Here is a 23133-nt window from a genome sequence, read left to right on the forward strand (position 1 = left end):
GTCCAATCCCCGGGGTGACTCCACCCACAACTGGCCGCACCACCCCTCAGCTTTCAATTTGTATTGGTTCGCAGTTCTCACCCCAGGGCGGGACACTCCCAGGGACTTGTTTCCCATTGGTTTAACGGAAGGAGCGGGGCGGGAAAACCCGTGTCGGCTTGGCTGCAACACCTATTGACCAATGTTCAAGCCTATTGGTAAAGGTACTCCGGGATCGCGCGCTCTGATTGGCTGGCCTGAAGTACAAAGCCTCCTCCTCTTGAGGCACTGGCGCTCTGGGCTACGGGAGTTGGGGAGCTGCTCCGGCTCCGGCGCGGAGGGGCGGCGGCCGGGCAGGCGGCCGCGGCAGGTGAGAGGCCGGGGTCGGGCGGCCGGGTGGCGCGAGGTCCTAGACCCAGGACGACCCTAAGCCAGGCGTCCAGCTTCTGTGGCTCAGTTTCCCCGGCTCTGACAGTCTTGCCCCGAGGGGTCGGCGACCTCAATCTGACAGTCGTGATTTTGAGCTTGACAAGCAAGGGGATTCCCCGCTCTGAGCCTCAGTTTTTCTAAGAAATGGGGATCACGATAGTACTTAGCTCATAGTACACTTGAATCTTAGCGTAAGGTAATCTACGTAAAGCCTTAAGCGGAGGGTAATTTTGCGTTATTTATAAATGTGTAAATTGCACACACCTATAGACCCTGCAAGCTCTTTTCTAGGACTCTGTCCTGCAGAAATACTCATTTAAGTTTGCAAAACGAGGCGTACTGGGTGTTTTCTGCAGCCTTGTTTATAATTGCGACACATTGGAAACAGCCTAAATGTCCAGCAAAGAGTTCTTTCTGATCCATGATTTCATGTAAATTTCTACTTTTAATAGTACAGAGCCAGTAATAAGTAGCTCTCAGTAATTGAATGATTAGTAGGTGCCAGACACTGCTAAGTGTTTCCCTTGCGTTAATTTAACCTTCCTAACATCCACCGAGGTAGGTACGGTTGTTTTCTCTCCATATAACGTGTGGGGAAACCGAGGTTCATAGCCATTTAAGTGAGTTAACTAAGATGACATCACTGGGGAGTGGAAGAGCTGGCATTTGAACCCAGATCTGTTGGATGTGTCCAGTTGACTCCTGCATTGCCTTTCTGGCACGTAGCAAGTGCTGGACGGTAACTACCTTTTTTATTATGATGGGCTTGAACTAGGTGTTCTAAGATCTCTTCCTGCTGGTTCTGACATCTAGAGATCTTTGCTCTTCTCACTGGCTTTCCCTTTTAGGATTCCCAGGAGCCATGTTGTCAGAAGTCCTACTGGTGTCTGCTCCGGGGAAAGTCATCCTTCATGGAGAACATGCCGTGGTACATGGCAAGGTACAAAGCCGTTAGAGCCTTTAAGGATTGGGTATCCCTTCTCCCTGATGCTAATTTTGTAAGAAGGTAAAAGGCACAGCTTGGGACACAGCTTGAGGCACAGCTTGGGAGCAGATCAGAGAGATCAGGTTCTCCCCAGCCAGGCAAGGAAAAGATTTCTTATGCCCACTGAAGGGATTCTTGGGCCTCGCTCGGTATGATAGCAAAAAGATGATATATAAAGCCCTGTGAGTGGAATGAGATCACCTAGGAGTGAGCTTTGATGCAGAAGGAAAGAGGTTTTAGAACTGAGCTCCGGGGCACTAAGACATTTAGAAGTTGGAAGGATGATCTAGCAAAGGAGTTGAAAACATCCATTATCTCATTTTACCCTTATAACTACCCCCAAGGCATACCCTTTTATTATCCTATTTTACAAATGTGCAAACTGAGGCTTAGGAGAGAAGTGGTAACTTAATCCAAGTCCTATATACCTTGGTAGAGCTTAGTGTGAACCTAAGTCTGTCTGAAACCACCTCTGCTGCACTCTGCTATTTTTTTTTTTTTTTTTTTTTCCTGAGACAGAGTCTTGCTCTGTCACCGGAGTGCAATCTTGGGATCATGGCTCACTGCAGCATCCAACCTCAGCCTCCCAAGTAGCTGGGACCACAGGTGTGTACCACCATGCCCCACTAATTTTTTTCTTTTATTTTTCTGTAGAGACGTGGTCAGACACCACGCTGGTCTGGAACTCCTGGGCTCAAGTGATCCTCCTGCCTTGGCCTCCCAAAGTGCTGGGATTACAGACGTGAGCCACCACACCTGGCTTCTCACTGCTATTCTTTATGTTCTTATATTTCTCATTGAAAACATGGTAATTATGGGGAAGTGATTCCTTGGTGTTGAGAACCTCTGAAATTTTGCAGGCGGAAGGCAAAGTGGATGTTAACTTTTAGCTGATCGATGGTGGCTGTGCCCAGGTTTAGTGGGAGAGCATGCCAAGGTTGATTAGCAGTATCTGGCAAGGGCATGGCTAGGAGTGGCCTCTGTGCTTATGTTTGCTCTCTTCTTAGCACGTGGGTCCTGGCCCCTTTGCCACCCACCCTCAGGCTTATTGCTTTTGTCTTTTATTCTATAGGTAGCACTGGCTGTAGCCTTGAACTTGAGAACATTCCTCCGGCTTGAACCCCACAGCAATGGGAAAGTGGACCTCAGCTTACCCAACATTGGTATCAAGCGGGCCTGGGATGTGGCCGGGCTTCAGTCACTAGACACAAGCTTTCTGGGTGAGTGCGAGGAGGAGAAACCAGGTGTGGTAAGAGCCTACAGAGAGGGCAGCTGGCCAGGTATTCTGGGCTGTCCCCAAGGGAGCCAGGGGCCAGCTATTTCCAGGGTGTTTTCTACCCTGACCTCATAAAATTAGCTTCACTCATTTTATTTTATTTTTTAATTTATAAGTGTAAAACAATGCATTGGATCTCTGTGGGCTGTTGTGGACAGATCATCAAGGCCTATTCTTTAGTGAAAAAAATGCAAAACAGCAAACATACGTATTTAAGTATAAATGTGTATAAATGATAGAAAAGGTCTCAGGGGCATAGACATCAGATTGGCAGTGGTGATTAGTTCTCCTAGGAGAGACCTAGGGCCAGAGAGTAGACAAAGTGACACATGTTTTAAATGAGGAGAATATATTGGCATTTTGTATAATTAAAAATTGATAAAAGTAGGCCAGGCACAGTGGCTCATGCTTGTAATTCCAGCACTTTGGGAGGCCAAGGCGGGTGGATCACCTGAGGTCAGGAGTTCGAGACCAGCCTGGCCAACATGTCGAAAACCTGTCTCTACTAAAAATACAAAAATTAGCTGGGTGTGGTGGCACACACCTGTAATCTCAGCTACTCAGGAGGCTGAGGTAGGAGAATCGCTTGAACCTGGGAGGTAGAGGTTGCAGTGAGCCGAGATTGCGCCATTGCACTCCAGCCTGGGGGACAGAGCAAGACTCCATCTCAAAAAAAAAAAAATTTAATAAAAGTACAAGTTACTTATGCTTATTATTGGAAAATACAGTCAATACTGGGACATTGTAATTTAAAAAATCACCTATTATTTCCCTTTTCCTTTCCCTGACCCCAGTAATGACTCCAAGTGTTTAGGCATTAATCCTTCTGGGTGATTTTCTGTAGAATGATAGAAAGATTGATAGAGACAGGGAGATATCTTGGTTTTTTAACCAAAATTGGGTCAGGCCATACAACCATTCAGAAGTACCGATTTTTTCTTTGTGTGTCAGGTGTGCGTGCTGATTTTTGACAGCACTGTGAAGATTTCATCCACTCATAAGCAAGCCAGCTTTTTCCATCAGTGGAGTCCCCTGCACCTGCCCCAGAGCTCACGTGTGTTTTCTCTGTTGTCAGTTTACTGTCTGCTCCCTAGGCTGAAGCCTTGCTCTTTGGAACAGTGTTTCTCAGCCAGGGTGGCGTAAATGAGAATCTTCTCGGATTTTTTCCTTAGACTGCACCTGAACCCTTGACACCTGCTTCCCATTCCCCATGAGAAACCACAGTCACTCCCATACGCCGTATGGGGATGGAGGAAGAGTTGAAAATTCTCATTTCACTTATTGAGATGGGGTCTCGCTGTGTTGCCCAGGCTGGTCTGGAACTCCTGGGCTCAAGCAGTTTTCTGCTTTCCCACTTTGGGCTCCCAAAGTGCTGGGGTTACAGGTGAGAGCCACTGTGCCCGGCCAAAATCCTCATTTTAGAGCAGCTCTTTTTAACCTCATCATATCTTGGAATCACCCAGGAGTTTTTTGTGATGGTGGTGGTGGTTTTTGTTTTAACCAATACAGATGGATGGGCTCCTGGCTCTGCCCCTCTCTTATTGGGAGTTGGTAGTGGTGGTAGGAGTTTTTGAAAGGGGTTCCTTGGGTGATTCTGGGGACACCTCAGTTAAAAGCTACTCCTTTGGAGTGTGCATCTGAAAACAACCAGCCAGAGCACATGGAACTTGTTTTCCAAGGTGCACAGGGCCGCCCAGTCAGACCAGAAATGTCTCCTGAGAACCAGCTGCAACTTGTGTATGTCAGTAGCTTGGGGTGGAAGCAGCCAGGTGTGGGGGAACATGTCTCAGACCACTCCAACTCCCTCGGTGAACCTGGGGCAGGTCACTTCATCCTCTGGGCCTCGGAGCAGAGACATGTTTCCTGACTGAGGGCTGCCGTGAGGATCCGATGACACTGGAGGCAGGTACTAGGGGTGCGACACAGAGTGCATTATGTAGGGAAGGGCTTGTTAGTTTTGGAGTGTTGGGAGACATACCATCTTCTAGGTTGCAAAGATCTACCATCTTTCTTTCAGTGTCCTTTTGCTCCCTCCTGATAGTAATAAACATTGAACTTTTTTTTTTTTTTTAAGAGGCAGGGTCTTACTGTGTTGCCCAGGCTGGTCTCAAATTCCTGGGCTCAAGTGTTCTTCTGCCTTAGCCTCCCAAGTAGCTGGGAATATAGGCACATACCACTGCACCCTGCTACTACAGTGAACACTTATTGGGCACTTATGTGTGCCAGGCACTAAGTGTGTTCACATATGTTAGCACTCTTAGAATTCGCCAGCATTCCCTGGAAGTAGGTGGTGGTATTCATCCCCATTGTACAGATTTGAAAATTAAAGTTCAGAGGTCAAGTGGCTCAGGTTACACTTGTTGGTGACACTGAAAGGATTCAGACCCAGGTTTCTCCTAGCCCCAACGTCCAGGCTCTTAACAGCTGTTCCATCTCTATTACAAAGCTCTGAAATACCTGGGTTCTCAATGATGTCATGACTTGGCCATTTGAGTATATCATTAATCCATTCAACATATATTTACCCAGTACTTAACCGGTGCCCAAAGTTTCCTAACACACGCACGCCCAATTCCATTTCCCAGTCCCTTGAGAATGTGACCCGAGGCTCAGCGAGTGATTTGTAAAGGTGAGCTGGCCAGAAAGGCTCTGCCTTCTCAGTGTCTCAGAGGAAAGTGGCCCAGGTTCCTGTACATCACTGGGAACAACCTGCCTCACCCTCCCCTTCTGCCCAGGCACTGCCTCGCGTTTACACTGTCCTATTCCTGACGATTATCTTTTGGAGGAGGGAAATATTTTGGGAGGTTAACTTAACACTCTTTTGATTTGGGTTTTATACAATGGAAGGTGAAACCTAGGCCCTTGTGTGATTGAGCCAGCATTCTCTGTGTGTGTCTGTGTGTCTGTGTGTGTTTGTTTTAAGACTGCAATTTTTTTTTTTTTTGGAGACAGGGTCTCACTCTGTTACGCAGCCTGGAGTGCAGTGGTGCGACCACAGCTCACTGTTTCCTCAACCTCCTGGGCTCAAGCGATCCTCCTGCCTTAGCCTTCCGAGTAGCTGGGACCACAGGTGTGCGCCACCATGCCTGGCTAGTTTTTGTACTTTCTGTAGAGTTGGGGTTTCGCCATGTTACCTAGGCTGGTCTCAAACTCCTAGGCTCAAGTGATCTGCCCACCTCAGCCTCCCAAAGTACTGGGGTTTCAGGCATGAGCGCCTGCATCCGGCCTTGAAACTACTGTTAATTAGCACTTACTACATGCCAGGTGCTGTGCTAAAAAGTTTACACCCCTTATTTAACTTTACGTTCATGACAACCATATGAAGAGGCACTGTTGTTATCCCTGTTTTACCAAGGTGGGAAACAGGTTCAGGGAGGTTAAGTCACATGGCCAGTAAATGGCACAGTTGGGACTCAAACCCAAGTCTGCCTAAAGCCAATGAACAGACTTGGGTGTGGGGTTCAGACCATAAATTCATGTCCATCCATGTTCCGATTCCAGTGACTAATCGATTTTCTGTGTTCTTTTGTTTATAAAGCACCAAAGTCCCTCTCACCCACTTGTGTTTGCTTGTTTGCCTGTGGAACAGAGCAAGGTGATGTCACAACACCCACCCCAGAGCAAGTGGAGAAGCTAAAGGACGTTGCAGGCTTGCCTGACGACTGTGCTGTCACCGAGCGCCTGGCTGTGCTGGCCTTTCTTTACTTATACCTGTCCATCTGCCGGAAGCAGAGGTGCGTGCATGGTCTGGGGAAGGAGTCCAGATTCAGCCTCCCATGGAGAAAAAGGAAGGGTTTCTGTCATTGCTGCTGGAGAATGCACATGCTCTCTTCTAGAGTGGCAGCCATTGGCTGTCCTCACCATGTGCCAGGCACCCTGCCAGACACGGTATATATGGCATGCCTTTTTTTTGAGACAGGGTCTCTCTGTCACTCAGGCTGGAACACAGTGGTATGATCTCAGCTGACTCCAGCCTCGACCTCCCAGGCTGAAGTGATCCTTCCGCCTCAGCCTCCCAAGTAGCTGGGAGTACAGGTGCGCACCACCACGCCTGGCTAATTTTTAAATTTTTGTAGAGATGGAGTCTCACTGTGTTGCCCAGGCTGATCTCAAACTCCTGGGCTTATGTGATCCAACTGCCTTGGCCTCTGAAAGTGCTGGGATTAGAGGCGTGAGTGACTGTACCCAGCCCCAGCCTCTCTGTTGTTGTTGGTTTTTGTTTTGGTTTTTTTTTTTTTTTTTGTCCAGAACCCAAAGGGAAAACCTCAAGGGGCAGCCCTTCCCTTGAGCAGCAGATGCTGGTTCAGTGGCCAGGCTCTATGCTGAGGACACATTCGGAAACGGCCTGATACTTGCTGTCCGAAGCAGAATTCCAACTTGAGAGAGGCATGTTCCCTTAAGTGGGTGAGGGGCATTCCAGAATCTTCCAGGCTGGGTGGGGTGGGTATGTGGAATTTGAAGACGCACATTATTACAATTTTTATGTTTGGGAAATGGGAAAAGCACTTCGTGGAAATTACCAAACACGAAGTTTGACAGTTCTCGCTTGGGGGAAATACATGTAAGATGTAGCGATTCAGACCTTTCTGGTGATCAAAAGCAGACCCGTGTTACACATGGTTGGGGAGCACCATCTGGCGGGAGAGGCCCCGGTGAACACACAATCCTAGTGTGTGGTGGTGAGGCAGTGGTGGAGGGCGGGTGGGCAGGCGGCGGTCCTAGAAGGGAAGCCTGGAGGGTCTTTGTGGGTAGCTACGGAAAGTGTCACAGTGGAAGCGACCATTGATAAGGCCTTGAAAGATGGGTAGGGATTTCTCTGGGGGATAAGGAGGTGCAAGGCTATTGCAGGCAGAGGGGCCAGCCTGTGCTCAGAGCAGGCCCACGGAAAAGCCTAGCATGTGGGCACAGGAAGGAGGTGGGAGAAAGGGGTTGATGGCTTGCCAGGTGCTTCTGGGAAGGACTCTGGTTGGATGACCCAGGGATTTAAATGAACCTGGTACCTGTTTTCTAGTTGTCTGATTCAGCATGAGTTCCTGATGTTCAATAGGGATACATTTGGGGTCGGGAATTCTCCCCCAATTGAGAAAACTGGACCAGATTCTTGGAGTCAGGCCTGGGCCCGGCCCCTGGTTCAGTGCTGGCACCCCACTGCCCTGCGGGAGAGTCACGTTTCGCGCCCTGGTGTGTTTCAGGGCCCTGCCGAGCCTGGATATCATAGTGTGGTCGGAGCTGCCCCCCGGGGCGGGCCTGGGCTCCAGCGCCGCCTACTCAGTGTGTCTGGCAGCAGCCCTCCTGACTGTGTGCGAGGAGATCCCAAACCCGCTGAAGGACGGGGATTGCGTCAACAGGTAACCATGGTCCTTACCTGGCCAGTGTCCCTCCCGCACGGCAGGACGGGGGCGTGGCTTCTCTCACTGAGACCTCACCACCTCCCTGTGAGGTAAGAGGTATCATAGTGGCCATTTTAAGATGAGGAAGCTGAGCCTCAAGAGGTCAAATGGCTGGCCCAGGGCCACACAGCTAGTGCTGGCAGAGTGGGATTTGAACTCAGAGTCTGAGCTTTTCTCTCCTGCTCTCCACCACCTCTGCTCATCCCCGTCTTGGCTCTGTTGGGTTCAAGCGCCCATGGTATGGTAGAAAGAGCTGGAGTTCAGATGAACCCTCCCACCTCTGCATTGACTCAGGCTAGGACAGGGTCCTCCTCTGTATGGTAATGACAGTGCCCTAGGGGTGATTGTCCAGTTTTACCACACGGTTGTGAAAGAAACTAGAGTGTGCTGAGAAATCCCCATTAGAGGGTGTGCCCATTAGACTAGGGCGACTCTCCTCCTACGGGGCCGTCTCCACGGAGGGCATGTCACCTGTCTGCGTTCCTACTGACCACGTGAGTCAGTGAGGCCTGTCCAGACAGGCTTGACCACAGACCATTTCTATCATTAGGAGAGAATGCTCCTTGAGAAACCACCCAGTGCGCAGAGGTTATGCAGTTTGTCCTGGGACCAGGAGTTGTGGATGAGGCCCCCAAATGCAGAGCTCTGTCCTCTTCCTGGGCTTGTTTTTGTTTTGTTTTGTTTTGTTTTTTGAGCTTGGTTTTGTTTGTTTGTTTGTTTTTTGAGATGGAGTCTCGCTCTGTCACCCAGGCTGGAGTGCAGTGGTGTGATCTTGGCTCACTGCAACCTCTGCCTCCAGGTTCAAGTGATTCTCCACGGGCCAACGGACTGGCCCTGTCTTTCAAAAGGTGGAGGGTGACTGTGTGTGTGCGCTTGCACGTGTGTGTGTTCTTATGCTGCTTCTAACCATTTCTCCCACCTTCCCCTGAAGGCCAGTCATTCCTTCTCAGAACCCTTAGGGAAAGTAGACCTCCCACCCCACCCCACCCATCATGTGTTTCTGAGTCGGAAAGGACTGGAGCCCAGTCTCCTTTGAAGACTCACATCTGAGCCCCCTAAAATACAAACTGTGTAGAGCAGTAGGAAGACTCACATTTGTTGAGAGGGCCAGGCCTTGGGCTAGGTCAGCTGCCTGAGTTACCTTCTCCCACTTACATCACTCACTTCTTCCCAGGCACGCTGCCACCTGTTGGTCCCTGGGACGGGCCAGCTAGCTCTGGTGTGGTTCCAGTGCTGCACAGGTGGTGTGTCTGGAATGCACCCCGCACACACACCTTGCCCAGCTGGTTCCCCTTGTCCTTCAAGCACCACCACCCCCCGCCCAACCCCGCCAGCCCCCGGCAATTCAGCCCATAGTACTCTTACAGAAACACCTGCTTTGAAGTCACATATTGCAGTGTCATGGATTTGTTTGTATTTGAATACTGATTGCTTACTGACCTTCACTTTCTCCATTAGACTCTAAGCTCCAAGAAGTCAGGGACCTTGTCTGTTTTGCTTCCTACTAGGAGCTTAGTCACAGGCACATAGCAGTTGCTCAATAAATGCTGAATGAATAAGTGAGTGTATCTTGTTGGTACCATTCAGTTAGTAGCTAAGAGCTTGGGCTCCAAGTCAGCAGATGTGGCCCTGACCCAGCAGTGAGTTGCACTGTGATCTCCAGAATGCTCTTTGACCCATCCAAGCCTCAGTTTCCATTTCTGTAAGAAACAGGATAATTATTGTACCTTCCCTGTAGGGCACAATTGGGAGGATTATGAACCATTTCTCAATGGTCCATTTGAGAAAGCATTTAGCACAATGTTTGGCATGTGCTAATCAATAGTATGTTAACTGATGTTAACTCATTATTAATCATAGTCTCACAGCTACCATGTGAGTTGCCAAGTCCGTAAAAATCCTTATTTGGCAGATGAAGAAAGAGACTCAGAGCAGGTAATTGACTTGCTCAGGGCTCACAGCAAGTAAGTGATTGAACCAGGCCCCCAGGCGCTGTGACCCCAGACGGCCTATTTTGAGGGGAGCACATCCTATCTCCTGGGCATTACACAAAGCACTTGTGTATTTTTTCCATCTCAATATCCTCAGTGAGATAGACACTATTATCCCTGTTTTATGGATGAGAAAACTGAGGGCTTGAGGTGAAGCAGTTGCTCACAGATGCCCAGTGAGTCAGTGGTAGGACGGGCTCCAAAAAGGGCTCAATGGTTGGGCACAGTGGCTCACGCCTGTAATCCCAGCACTTTGGGAGGCTGAGGTGGGCAGATCGCTTCAGGTCAGGAGTTCGAGACCAGCCTGGCCAACACAGCAAAAACCCTTCTCTACTAAAAATACAAACATTAGCCAGGCGTGGTGGCAGGCGCCTGTAATCCCAGCTACTCGGGAGGCTGAGGCAGGAGAATCGCTTGAACCCAGGAGGCAGAGGTTGCAGTGAGCTGAGATTGTGCCACAGCACTCCAGCCTGGGGGACAAGAGCGAAACTCCATCTCAAAAAAACAAAACCAGGCTAACTGCTTACTCCATAACTCTGCCACTGAGCCACATCATTCTCAGAGGTCAGAAAACCACCTTTAGCTTCTGCTGTTTCATGAGGAAGGGAATCTGCAGAAAGGAAACAAAAGCTGAGAGAAAAGAGTGGGGAAGTGGGGTTAATCATTTTGTCTTGTTCCATACTCATGTGTTTTGGGTCTGTTCATTTAAACTGTTTGTGAGCCCACACCTGGTCCATGGAAGGCAGTGAGGCCATGTGCTTGGGAGAGATCCAGACATGGCTGGGACCAGCCTGCACCCCCCCAGGGGTGTCTGGGGCTCCTGGGATTTGAATTCATAATGATCGTGCTTTGGATCTACTTGCAGGGCCCTGGGAAACAGTCACACCTCTGCCCGTTCTTCTTAAAGGCAGGCTTGGTTCAGGTGTGGACGCTTATGCAGAGGTCTGTTATAGTGGCAGTTACCACCTGCTGCTTGTGGACACCTTGCCATTATTAGACACGCATGCAGCTAGCCTCTGAGGAGGGTGGGGTTCCAATTCTCCAGGGGAGGATAGTGAGGCTCAAAGAGGTTAGATAACAGGCCCAGAGTCACTCAGCTAGTAAGAGGCAAAGTAGGGGCCAGGTGCGGTGGCTCATGCCTGTAATCCCAGCACTTTGGGAGGCCAAGGTGGGCGTTCGAGTCCAGCCTGTCCAATATAGTGAAACCCCGTCTCTACTAAAAAATACAAAAATTAGCCAGGCGTGGTGGCGTTCACCTGTTGTCCCAGCTACTCGGGAGGCTGAGGCAGGAGAATTGCTTGAACCTGGGAGACAGTGAGCTGAGATTGCGCCACTGCACTCCAGCCTGGGCAACAAAATGAGACTCCATCTCAAAAAAAAAAAGAGGCAAAGTAGGACCACGGGAGTCCAAAGCCCAGGCTGTTTTGACTGTGCCAGGTGGGCTTCAGAGGGAAGGGCGCACACTTGGCACGCTCCGTAGCTTGAGAGGTTCAGAGTGGACTTATTCTTTCTGAGCTCAAGGGCCCAAGCTCCTATGCCCCTTGGCCTCCCCAGCGCAGCCCCAGGTGACCCCTCCCCTGCCCCACTCCTCACTGCCACAGTAAAGATGAACATCTGTGTCTTCAGGTGGACCAGGGAGGATTTGGAGCTAATTAACAAGTGGGCCTTCCAAGGGGAGAGAGTGATTCACGGGAACCCCTCCGGAGTGGACAATGCTGTCAGCACCTGGGGTAGGTGTGGCATCGGGTTTATTTTATTTTTGTTATTTTAAAAATTCTTATTACAATGGTAGGTGCCCAGGAGTCTGTGCTGGTTTGGGAGGAATCGAATCAACTGATTCTGGAAAAAATAGCATTTTCCTATTTTGGGGGGAATGGGGAGAAACCTTGGGGCCCTGCCTCACGCCCCCTGAATCAGAATCTCCAGGGGTGGGACTGGGGCCTGGGAAGCTGCAGCTTCCACGAGCTCCCCAAGGGAGTTGTGGGTTCAGGATGCAGAGCCATTGCCATGGAGTTTGCACACCACCCAGGTGGCCTCCCCTCTGGGAAGGACTCTTGCTTACAGGGCCCAGATGCTGTGTCACGGGCCCCACCTTCACCATGTGGCCTGTCGGGGGAAGCTGGACAGTCTGGAGGGAGGGGGACCCAGGAATCCAAGGCCTGGCAAGAGCTTCCTGGTGGGGCTTCGGGGACCTTTTGCCCTCCTGCACCTTTTGTAACTGAAGCTGGGCTGACTCATTACTTAGCCTCTTTCCTGAATGGGGCAAAACGAACCCAACCCAAAGTTCAACCTCTCTCCCAAGTAGCACAGATGTGTTAGCTTTTCCCACAGCTCTGACCCGCTGGTTTTTCTCTTTAGGAGGAGCCCTCCGATACCATCAAGGGAAGATTTCATCCTTAAAGAGGTAACCTAGGGGTGGAGCAGCACATTCAGCCATGGCTGCATCAATGTGTGCAGGGGGCAGAGCTCTGCACCTTTGGGAAGTACTATAGGAGGCAGGTGTCCCTGGCTCTTCATCCGTCAATGTGGCCCTCACAGTCCACTAGCTGCAAGGAAGCAGGGGTGGTGGGGAACACCTGGTCTTTCCTTCTCCCCATCAGCTCTTAAATTGCAGAGAGTTCAGAAAGGGAAAGTCATGCATGGCTGTGCCCATAGACCCTCAGCTGCTCATTCATTCATTCCTCTATTTGCATAGTAAACAAGAATCCATTACTTCCTGTGTTCCCGATGATGCTGCACTGGGGCGTAGGAATGGAGAGATGAAGCTTGGGTACAGTTTCCAAGGGCTGTCAGTCTGCTTGGGGGGGTGGGGCCAGACACACACACAAAAGCCACCACAGGACAATGTGAGAGTCACCATGATGGAGGCACACAGAGCAAAGGCAGGATGGAAGCCACAGGGAGGCTTGGTAGGGGCTTGGAGCAGAAGTGACATTTGGAGACTTTCAGCCTGTTTTATGTTTCTGTGTCCCTCCCGCTGGAATCATTGGAATCACAAATGTGCATGTGCGATTTCAGCATCCTCTCTTCTGTTTGCACCCATGGCGGAATTGTCGGGTGCCTGGAATGAAACACATAGCAGAGAGGAGCCAGGTGCCTTTTTGGCTGTTCCTTAAGCCCTTGATCAAGTTGTGGGGTGGTGTTTGTCCCAGGGCACTTTGCCACCTCCATGGGCCTTTTTGCATCAGTAAGGGTCCTGGGGCTCTCTCTTCTTTACTCAGGGTGGTCTTCGTGGATGAGTGGCAGGTCCTGGCCTGCAGCCCCCACCAGCTGGGCCACCCCATTAGTGGCTCAATAACCTGGCCTGCCACAGCGTCACACCTGGGCCCCCGGCTAGTTCTCTGGGATCTTTCTGTCCCAGCTCAGCCACGCCTCCCTTTCCAAGGCTGTACGTCAGGGTTGTCAGCGCTGGCACTATTGAGATTTGGGGCTGGGTTATTCTTTGTGGTGGGGCCGCCCTGTGCCTTGTAGCCATCCCCAGCCCCTACCCACTAGATGCCAGTAGCACCCTCAGCGTGGCAATCAAAAATGTCTCCAGACATTGCTCAGTGTCCCCTGGAAGGCAGAATCACCCTTGCCGTCGACCTTTGCACTCCGCAGAAGCCAGTAGGAGCATAGAACAGCTTCCTCGGGTTGCTCCAGCAGTCACTGCCAGGAGAGCCTCGGGCGCCCAGGTGAAGCTGGTCTGCCACTGCCCCGGATCCATGTGGAACCAGAGCTGGATCATGTGGAGGAGTCTCAAATGCCCGGGCCCTGGCCTGTCTTCAGGAGCCCACGGTCTGATGGGGAAGGCGGTCACTGTAATCGTCAGAGAGAAGACACCTGAAGGGGTTGTGAAGCTGCTGTGGGTGACAGTGACAGGCGTCATAGATCTGGCTGCAAGCCTGGGGAATCATTCATGGAAGTGGTGGCATTTCATTCCTTCAATGTCTCCTGAGAGCCACTTGTGGCCTAAGCACTGGACTAGGCCCTGGAGCTAGAAAACTGATGAAGACGTGGGCTGGGCACTGAATGTACGGTCTACTGAGGGCATCAGGAGATGAATGAGGAGGCTTTCCAAGGGAGGCGGGCAGGGGAACGGCCAGGGGAATGGCCAGGCGTTGCTGGTGTGCTGGGCGGGGAGGCGCTGGGTCCGCAGGCCTAGGTTTGAGTCCAGCTCTCCCACTTGCCAGCTGGTGCCCTCAGGTGAGTCACTTCTCCCAGACCTCCAGCTCCTCGTTTACTTAAGGGTATCTTGAACACACAATCAGAAGTAGTGGCTCTGAAGTGCTTACCTGTTTGCTGGCCGAGTTCATTCATCCTTTCCACAAGTATCATTAAGCACCTACTGTGTGCTGAGCACTGGGGCCTCCACAGGGAACAAAACAAAGCCCCGCCTCCGTGGAACTCATACTTTGTTGGGAGAGGAGAAAAAATCAGTTGTCTGTGAGAGCATATCAGGCAGTCTTAAGCACCTTTAGGAAACAAGGCAGGGTCAGAGGCTACAAAGGGAAGGAGGGGGCCGATTGGATGGGGGGTTGGAGGCTGCTGATGAAGGAACATTGAGCAGAAACCTGAATGAGTCATGCCGCTATGGGGCGGGGCTGGTCCCTGGCAGAGGAAGCGCGGTGCAAAGGTCCTGAGACGAGCACGCTGCCTGGCGTGTCACACAGTAGCTGAGAGGTCAGGGTGGCTGAGTGAAGTGAGCAGCCTGGGGAGGGAGGAGAGAAGAGGCTGGGGCAGTGGCCAAGCCCAGATCACAGGAGCGCTTACCAGGTTTACGCCCTGCGTGGTGGCCACTGGATGGGTATGAGCCCTGGATCTGGTGGGGCTGGTGACAGGCCTGTCTGCAGAGGACTTGTGTAAGAAAGATGAAGATGCGACACCCAAACTCCTCCCGCCTGGCTAGATGGGAGCATGGAGCAAACCAACCTTTGCTGCCTGCTGTGGGGTGCCACGGGAGCAGATGGCGGCTTCACGGAGAAGCTGGGGGCCAGACTCCACGTTAATCCCATGGATGGCTTAAGGAGCTTCCCCGCAGCAACCATGCGTGGTGCCTCTCTGTAAAGAAAAAATGCATTGTTTGTGAAGTGGATCAAGATGCGGCCTCCCAGAACGCTGCCCTTTTGAGGAATGGCTTGTCTTAGAAGGGAAGAGAAAGGCCAAATAGAATGTTCATTTTTTGTAAAGTTTAAAAAAAAAAAAAAAGCCAGCCTCCAAGGCTGAGAATCGATATTAATTTCATGGGCTTATGGGCAGTGAGATAAAGCAGGTTTCTGGCAGCCCTTTCCAGCCCTATTGGATTTTACAATCTTGAACTGTGAAGAGAGCGAATAAAGGTATCAAGGGCTCTGCCCATCTCCAGCTGTCTTGGGCCACAGCTCATCCAAATCCCCCACCCTCCATCCCGGCCTGCAGCCCTCTGAAAGGCAGGTTGGATGGCAAGAAATGGCTTGAGCCCTCGAAGACGGCTCACTACAAGGACAGTTGGGATTGTGGCTTTAGGAGGGATTTACGCAGCTCCTCCGGGGCAGATGAGGACCACGGGGTCATGCTAGAGAGTCAGCTCAACGTGGCTGCCTGGGACACGTCTACATGCCAGAGGGCAGCCAAGGGGATGACTGACTCTAACTACATCTGGTTTTAGACCAGGGCTGCTCGTCCGGGCACCATTGAGGTAGGGCAGGAATGGGCTCAGCGTGCTGGGGACCATCCTCCTCTGCAACCCTGCCCTCCCTGCATTTACCGAGCCTGTGCGTGGCGCTGCCCGCACCAGCTAGCCTGGGCATCTTCCGTCTGTGTGATCCATTTCAGGGCCTGTTGCTTGGTCTTTCTAAAACTCCAGCTTCGTGGGGGTGACCCACACAAGTGAACCTTCGCCCCTCCTTGTACTCTGCCACAGCCACTTTGAATTTCTCACTGGATAACTGTGCCGGGTTCCACCACCTCCAGGCTCACACAGGCTGCTCCGACTGCCAGAAATCCTCACCCTTCTAGCTTTGCTTGGTGGCTTCTTACCCTTCCTCAGTTCTCAGTGTCCATGTCATGCCAGGAAAACCTTCCCGGACCTTCTCCCCTATCCCCTCTCTGGCCCCGGCCCCAAGGCCTAGCTGTGCCTAGCATGTTGTGGGTCCCAGTTGAAGTTGAATGAATAAATGAGTGAAAGGCCAAGGGAGAATGGTCACCCAACCGGGGCCTGGGATGGAGGCGCAGCTGTGGCCAGCAGCAGGAGCCCCATGCTCCCCCAATCCAGTGTCACCTCTTGTGCCTCCCTTCTTCCTCCGTATCAGGGTGGGGCAGCTTCCCGGACTGCTCCCAGTCCTGTCCCAGCTCCTCCGTCTTGAGTTCAGTGTGGACCTGCCTCCTCTTCACCCTGCAGGTCGCCAGCTCTCCAGATCCTGCTGACCAACACCAAAGTCCCTCGCAATACCAGGGCCCTCGTGGCTGGCGTCAGAAACAGGCTGCTCAAGGTGACTCTTGTTCCCTTCTTGGGCAGGTTTCAGGAAGGCCAGGACACAATTACATCTGGATTTTCGAGGTCTCCCTCTGGCTGAGGGGTTATAGGGGGTGTGGTGGGTGTTGGGAGCCCTTAGGGAGGTGGTTTTGGCAGAAAAGAAGGTACCATCCGTGCCGGTAGCCTGGCCAGGAACATGACAGTGGTCAGGCTCGTTAGACACACTGACTTTGCAGCTGGGAAGGCAAAAAAACAGGCTCAGAAGAGAGGCGGTTTCCCCAGAGCATGGGCACGGGCTGTGTGAACACCTCCTCCCTCCACCCCACTGCTGGGGCAGCTGTCCTGCATCTGCCTGCCCCCAGGCCTCACCAGCCGTTCCTTCTTTTTTTCTCCAGTTTCCAGAGATCGTGGCCCCCCTCCTGACCTCAATAGATGCCATCTCCCTGGAGTGTGAGCGCGTGCTGGGAGAGATGGGGGAAGCCCCAGCCCCGGAGCAGTACCTCGTGCTGGAAGTAAGAGCCTGTCTGCAGGAACCAGGGTTACTAAGTCCACACCACTGTCCAAGGCAGTGACTCTGCAATCTGGCTGTGCTCAGAATCCCCCGGAAGCTAGCACATAGAGGCCAGGACCTGCCTCTGGCCTATGCTGTCAGAAGCCCCTGGCCTGGGCCCAGGTCTGTGTGTGCCGTATAAGCGTATCTTATTTTCAGGCCTCTTCCCGGGTGATTCCGAGTAATTGGGAGAGTGCAGGGGAGGCCAGGGCCTGGCTCGTGCTAAGTGCAATGGAACAGGTTTGGGGTCACATCTAAGGAGCTCCAGCCCACGTAGGTAGATGGGGATGTGGCTGATGCAGAGTGCTCTGTCGGTGCAGGGGTGACTTCTTGGTCCCTCTCCTGCTATTGCTAACTTCATGGGTGCATTCAACAACTACTTGTCAACTGCCTGCTTTGGGTCAGACAGATCCTAACATTGTTTTTTCATCATCATAACCCCATCCACTGCTATTTGCATAATTCTAGTGTAGAGGTTGTGATCTCGTACTTTGGGTGTGATCAGGCCTGTGTGTGAATCCCAGCTCCACTTCTGCTGGATGTGTGGCCTCGCTAGAGAGTCTTAAGAATGCTCAGATTAGACGGGCGCAGTGGCTAAGTATTAGCACTTTGGGAGGCCAAGGCAGGTGGATTGCTTGAGCCCAGGAGTTTGAGACCAGGCTGGGCAATGTGGTGAGACTCTGTCTCTACAAAAAATACAAAAGTTAGCCAGACATGGTAGTACGTGCCAGTAGTCCCAGCTACTCGAGAGGCTGAGGCAGGAGGATCACTTGAGCCCAGGAGGTCAAGTTTGTAGCCTGGGCGATAGAGTGAGACCTTGTCTCACAAAAAAAAAGAATGCTTGGAGTCTCATGGGTGACACGCAAGCACAATGTCTGGTGTGCCATGAGCTTAGGGAATCAAAGAGCCCAGGCTCCCCCTGGACACAGTCCACTGGCCTGGTGAATATGGGCTGTTAGCCATCTGGCTGCCCTTGTAGAATGAGAGGATCGGGTGGCCCCTAGCTGTCAGTGAAGGGACAGGAGAGGATCCCTTTGAGAGGGGCGTGCGGTCTCCATGTCACCACAGTCCCTCCCCCGCCCCGCACTCTGTAGTCATTGCCTGTTGCCTCCCGGTCCCCCTGTGGGCATTCGAGTCTGTTAGCCCCTGTGCTGAGTGGAAGCTGCCACTAAAGCAAGCCTTTTACAAAGGATTCTTTTCGCTTGATCCTCACACCCACCTGCCTGTGAAGTAGGTGTCTTATCCCTATTTTACAGATGTAAAAACTGAGGCCTGAAGAGGGACTTCCCCCAAGGTTATCCAGCTAGTGAGTGGCCAAGCCAGGGGTCCAGCCGACAGACTGGTCTGTCCCTTTATTCAACAGATCTGTCATGAGCACCTACTATGTGCCAGGGCAGAGCCTCCATCAAATTCCTGTGTTTCTGCCCTCATTCCCTCAGTCTTTGTCTTCCTAGCTCTCGATTCCTTCCACGTAGAAAGGAGGGAACACAGTCCCCCCGAGTAGGAAATTAATAATGATAGAATACTGCCTAAAATACACCCTGTCGAGCCCCTGGAGAATGCCACAGAACAGCACATTGATTATACATTGTGTGTATTTTTGGCTGTGGCAGCCGCTGAAATGTGCAACTCGGCTCCTGGACAGCTTTGCACTCAAACCAGCGAACTGTTCTCTTGTGTCACAACCTGTCATCTGAGCCTTGACAGATTTTGGATCAGAATGTGACAGGTGTCTGGAACCTGCCTCGGCAACGTGTCACCTGGTGCTCAGGCGCAGAGAGCGGCCCCCAGAAGTCTTCTCTCACATCCAGCCCATCAGGCTGGTGAGAGGTACCCGGGGCTGCCACCAGGCCATCATGCCTGTCTGCTCCTTTGTCAAAAATGGTGAGCTTGGCGCAGAGCGAGGTATGAGGCAGGCCATCAGGGAGGGCCACCCCAACCCTGCCCGACCAGCCGTCCCCACGCGGGAGAGCTAGGTGGGCCTCCGCAGAGATGCCTCAGTGATTGGCAACTCCTGGTATACAGGCAATCCAGGTGCCCCAGAACAAAGCTTCACACAGAAGTGAGGAATGCCAGGGGTGCTCTCAGAGGCAGGGTAGACAGGAGCTTCATGTCAGGCAGACCCGCCTTCCAGTGCCAGCTTGGTACCTACTAGCTCAGTGATCGCAGGCAAGTCACTTCTTCTCTGAGCCTCTGTTTCCCCTTTTGGAAAGTGGGGATGATGGTAATGTACCCATAAAAATACTAATAGCACATATCTCGTGCCAGGCATTGAACAGAAAACTCACCTTGTTTCATCTCAGGGCAAAGAAGCAGATTTCTTTTTTTTTTTTTTGAGACAGTCATCTTGCTCTGTCGCCCAGGCTGGAGTGCAGTGGCACAATCTTGGCTCATTGCATCCTCCACCTCCCAGGTTCAAATGATCCTCTTGCCGCAGCCTCCTGAGTAGCTGGGATTACAGGCGCGTGCCAACATACGTGGCTGATTTTTGTATATTTAGTAGAGACGGGGTTTCGCCATGTTGGCCAGGCTGGTCTCAAACTCCTGACCTCAAGTGATCCACCTGCCTTGACCTCCCAAAGTGCTGGGATTAAAGGCGTGAGGCACCGCACCCTGCTGAGGCAGATACTCTTATGACCCCGGTTTACAAGCAGGAGACAGACCCAGTGCAGAAGACCTTGCCCAAGGACACATGACCAAAGAGGGGCAGAGCCGAGACTCGAACACAGGCCTACTTGACTCCAAATCCCGTGGTTTTTACTTCCTGATGGCTGGGACCGTGGCTGGGCGCCCATCCTTAAAGCCCTAGCACATTGTGGGTGTTTGGTAAATGAAATCTAACTACTGGGTGCCTGGGCAGTGGAAGCTGTGAGTTTTATTTTTTCATCCACATGCATCTTGTTGGATCCTTAAAGAGCAGGAAGTTTATCCTGCATAACTGAAGAAACCTAGACAAACAGCTGTTTCCCTGCTTATGGCCTTGCTGGAGTTACACCTAGTTCTTATTCTGAAACCAGTCCCCAAGGCAGCTGTAGGGAGGCATATTATTTGAAACTTTTTCTCTTGCAAATGGCAGAAATCCATTTCAACCAGACTTTTGTAGAAAGGGAACGTATTGGCTCTCAACTGAGAAGACCAGAGGTAAATGGCTCTAGGTATAGCTCGATCCAGGGGCTGAAACAATGTGTCGGGAATCTGTCCATCTGCCACGTAACATCTGACCATGTGGCAAGATAGGTCATCTTGGCGACTTGTGTCTGAAGTTAATTATTTTAGCAGCTCTAGTGGGAAGGGGCAGAGGAAACCCTGGGAGGGCTGTGATTGGCCCAGCTTGGGCCGCATGCCCATCCCTGATCAGTCACCAGTGCCAGAGGCTTCTGTGACCAGCCCTAGGATATGTGCTCACTGCTGTGGGGAAGGTATGCTCAGCTCTACCCAAGCTCTGTGAGAAACGCTGCAGGGCAGAAGGATTCTTTTACAAGTGGAGAGGGCCAGGGTGCCAGGTAGGCAAAGCCGTTGGCTGTCTGCGGCCAACAACTGTCAGGTGGATGAGGCAGGCTCAGGGGTGGGCATAGGACCTTGGCCTCAGGCAGGCCAAGTGGGAACAGATGGAACCTTCTCCTCTAGGAGCTCATTGACATGAACCAGCACCATCTGAATGCCCTCGGCGTGGGCCACGCCTCTCTGGACCAGCTCTGCCAGGTGACCAGGGCCCGCGGACTTCACAGCAAGCTGACTGGCGCAGGCGGTGGCGGCTGTGGCATCACACTCCTCAAGCCAGGTATCCTGGGGGTAGGTGGACCAGGCTACCAGCCTGGGCTCCTAAGAGGGGTCCACCTGGAGAATTCCCTTGAAAGGAAAAAGACCTGGAAACAGGCCTCAGCTCTGCTGTGTGGCCTTGGGCAAGTTAATTAATCTCTGGTCTTTGCTTCCTCATTGGTAAAATAAGGATGAGAGTATCTAGCTTGCAAGATCATTGCCCAGATTCAAGCAGGAAAGTGCACCTAGAGAGCCTGGTGCAGGGCTGGGCTGTGGCTGGGGCTCCTGTCATCGGGGCTGTCCCCACAAGCTTGGGAAGTAACCAGGGCATTGTCACTCTCCACGTCTGCCTCACCTTGCCCCACTTGTACGTGGTCAGGATGGGGTTGATCTTGCTACAGAACGAAAGGGTTTCCTTCCCGTTGGTCTGGGGAAAGAGCAAGACCGAGTAATGGGCTTGGCTTAGGAAGCCCCCTGGTTCCTGGGGGACTGGCAAGGGGCTTCCACTAGTGTTTAACCACCTGACACCTACCTCTGCCCTCAGGCTCGCTCCTGGCCTACAGTAGGCACTAACCATTCCCACCTGCCTCCATTTCCCTCTGTGCTCCTTGTCCCCTCCTTCCTTCCTTCTTTCTCTTTCTGTCTTTACCTCCTCCTCTCTGTTGTTCATCCTTCCTTTTGCCTCTGCTTTGCACTGAGCCCCCTTAGGCTCCAGGCATCCCCTCACACTCCATGATGGCCCCCAGGCCTCAGGAGGTGGCCACATCCTCACTCCAGCCGACCCCAACTGTTGGTTCCTAGTTCAGAGCCCGTGACAATGGTGGGGCTTGACATTTCTGGAGTGTGCCCGCTGTGCCAGGTGTTGTGCCAGACACTTTACCTGCGTTATTTCCTTTAAGCCTCCGTGAGATCTGCATGGGGAGGCATCATTAGCCCCATTCCCAGATGAGGAGACTGAGACTGAGAGAGGGGAAGTCACTTGTCTGAGGCCACACGGCCAGTACAAGGCAAGGCCAAGTCCTGTGACTTGACAGCCCATGTTTTTAACTCTTGCTCCTTAAACCCCTGGGGGTGCAAGGCTGGGCATTCCAGTGCACGGAGGGGCTGCGGGTAACCCTGGGCTTTATGGCCTGTTGGCTCAGGTGGGTCACAGCCAGGAAGGTACAGCAGGAAGGCCCGGGCTTTTGCCTTGAATATGATGAGCTTCTCCTGTGGAGCAGAGAATTGTCAAGGGTGACCTGCCTTCCCTCCCCACAGGGCTGGAGCAGCCAGAAGTGGAGGCCACGAAGCAGGCCCTGACCAGCTGTGGCTTTGACTGCTTGGAAACCAGCATCGGTGCCCCCGGCGTCTCCATCCACTCAGCCACCTCCCTGGACAGCCGAGTCCAGCAAGCCCTGGATGGCCTCTGAGAGGAGCCCACAACACTGCAGCCCCACCCAGATGCCCCTTTCTGGATTATTCTGGGGGCTACAGTTCGACTCTGTGCTGGCCAGCGAGTGCCCAGCTCCTGACACTGCTGGAGAGGCCTCAGCCGCTTGGCGATGCCAGCCGAGCTCTGCAGTCCCAGCGGTGGGACCTAGGGAGGCATGGTCTGCGCTCTGCATCCTCTGGAGCCAGCCGAGCAGGAGGCCCAGGAGGGTCCTCTGAGACTCCAGACCTGAGGCGAGAAGGGCTGCTTCCCCGAAGCTCCCACAGTCCCATCTGCTTCAGGCCCCCGCCTTGGCCTGTGTTCTCCCTGGCCGCCTGGGTCCGATGCTCAGATGCTAGGGCCTGGTTCCCGGAGAAGTGTGCCTTCTCTCTCCCTCTTCAGGGACCACCCCCTGTCTCTCAGGGCCAGGCCTCTCCCTCCTCCTCCAGGAAGCCTCCCCCTACCCCTTGTCCCCCCTCCCTCCCAGAGCATCTGCTGTCTGGGTGGGTCACTCAGCATTTGGTGTAGCCTTCCCTTCTACCTAGCGGGACGGAGCTCCCCCAGGGGCTGTCCCGGAGGCGGTGGGCCTGGTTAAATAAGGCAGGGTTTATGTGCACTTTCTTCCAATCTGTACCTGAGAGGTTTGTGGAAAAGATGGCAAATGGGGAATAAAAAGATTTTGTGTCAACAGTAGAGACTCCAGGCCACCAGCACCTTCCTCTGTCCCTGTCCCTTCTCCAGCTGTTTCCTCCATGGAGCTCTTCAGCAATGGAGGGAAATAAGGGTTTGGGGTCACTTTGTTGTGTGTCTTGGGGATGAGGTGGCTTTTCCCAGATGGCCCTTGCTGGAGAGGGACTGGGACACGGCCCCCAGTCCATCAGCACAACTCCAGGCTGCTGCTGCAGAGGGAGAAGTTGAGCTTCCTAGCTCCAG

General features: G+C 52.5%; 1 protein-coding gene across 15 annotated transcripts; it reads left to right on the forward strand.

The window, feature by feature from the left end:
• Positions 1-41: 41 nt before the first annotated feature.
• On the forward strand, positions 42-22890 carry MVK (mevalonate kinase). 15 transcript variants are annotated; one of them, XM_063711888.1, is made up of 12 exons: positions 42-349; positions 1257-1348; positions 2048-2201; positions 2466-2613; positions 6208-6403; positions 7862-8017; positions 11677-11780; positions 12409-12454; positions 16409-16499; positions 16879-16995; positions 20661-20825; positions 22050-22890. In XM_063711888.1, exons 1-12 carry the CDS (start codon positions 182-184, stop codon positions 22089-22091), a joined length of 1479 nt encoding a protein of 492 aa, XP_063567958.1. In that variant the 5' UTR covers positions 42-181; the 3' UTR covers positions 22092-22890. The 15 variants fall into 15 exon arrangements, with proteins under 15 accessions (XP_063567958.1, XP_063567956.1, XP_063567957.1 ...); XM_063711886.1 differs by having other exon boundaries at positions 20661-20814; XM_063711887.1 differs by having other exon boundaries at positions 6259-6403; positions 20661-20814.
• The last annotated feature ends 243 nt before the right edge of the window (positions 22891-23133 follow it).

Source organism: Pongo abelii, chromosome 10 (genome assembly GCF_028885655.2).
Source record: "Pongo abelii isolate AG06213 chromosome 10, NHGRI_mPonAbe1-v2.0_pri, whole genome shotgun sequence".
NCBI classification, from domain to species: domain Eukaryota; kingdom Metazoa; phylum Chordata; class Mammalia; order Primates; family Hominidae; genus Pongo; species Pongo abelii.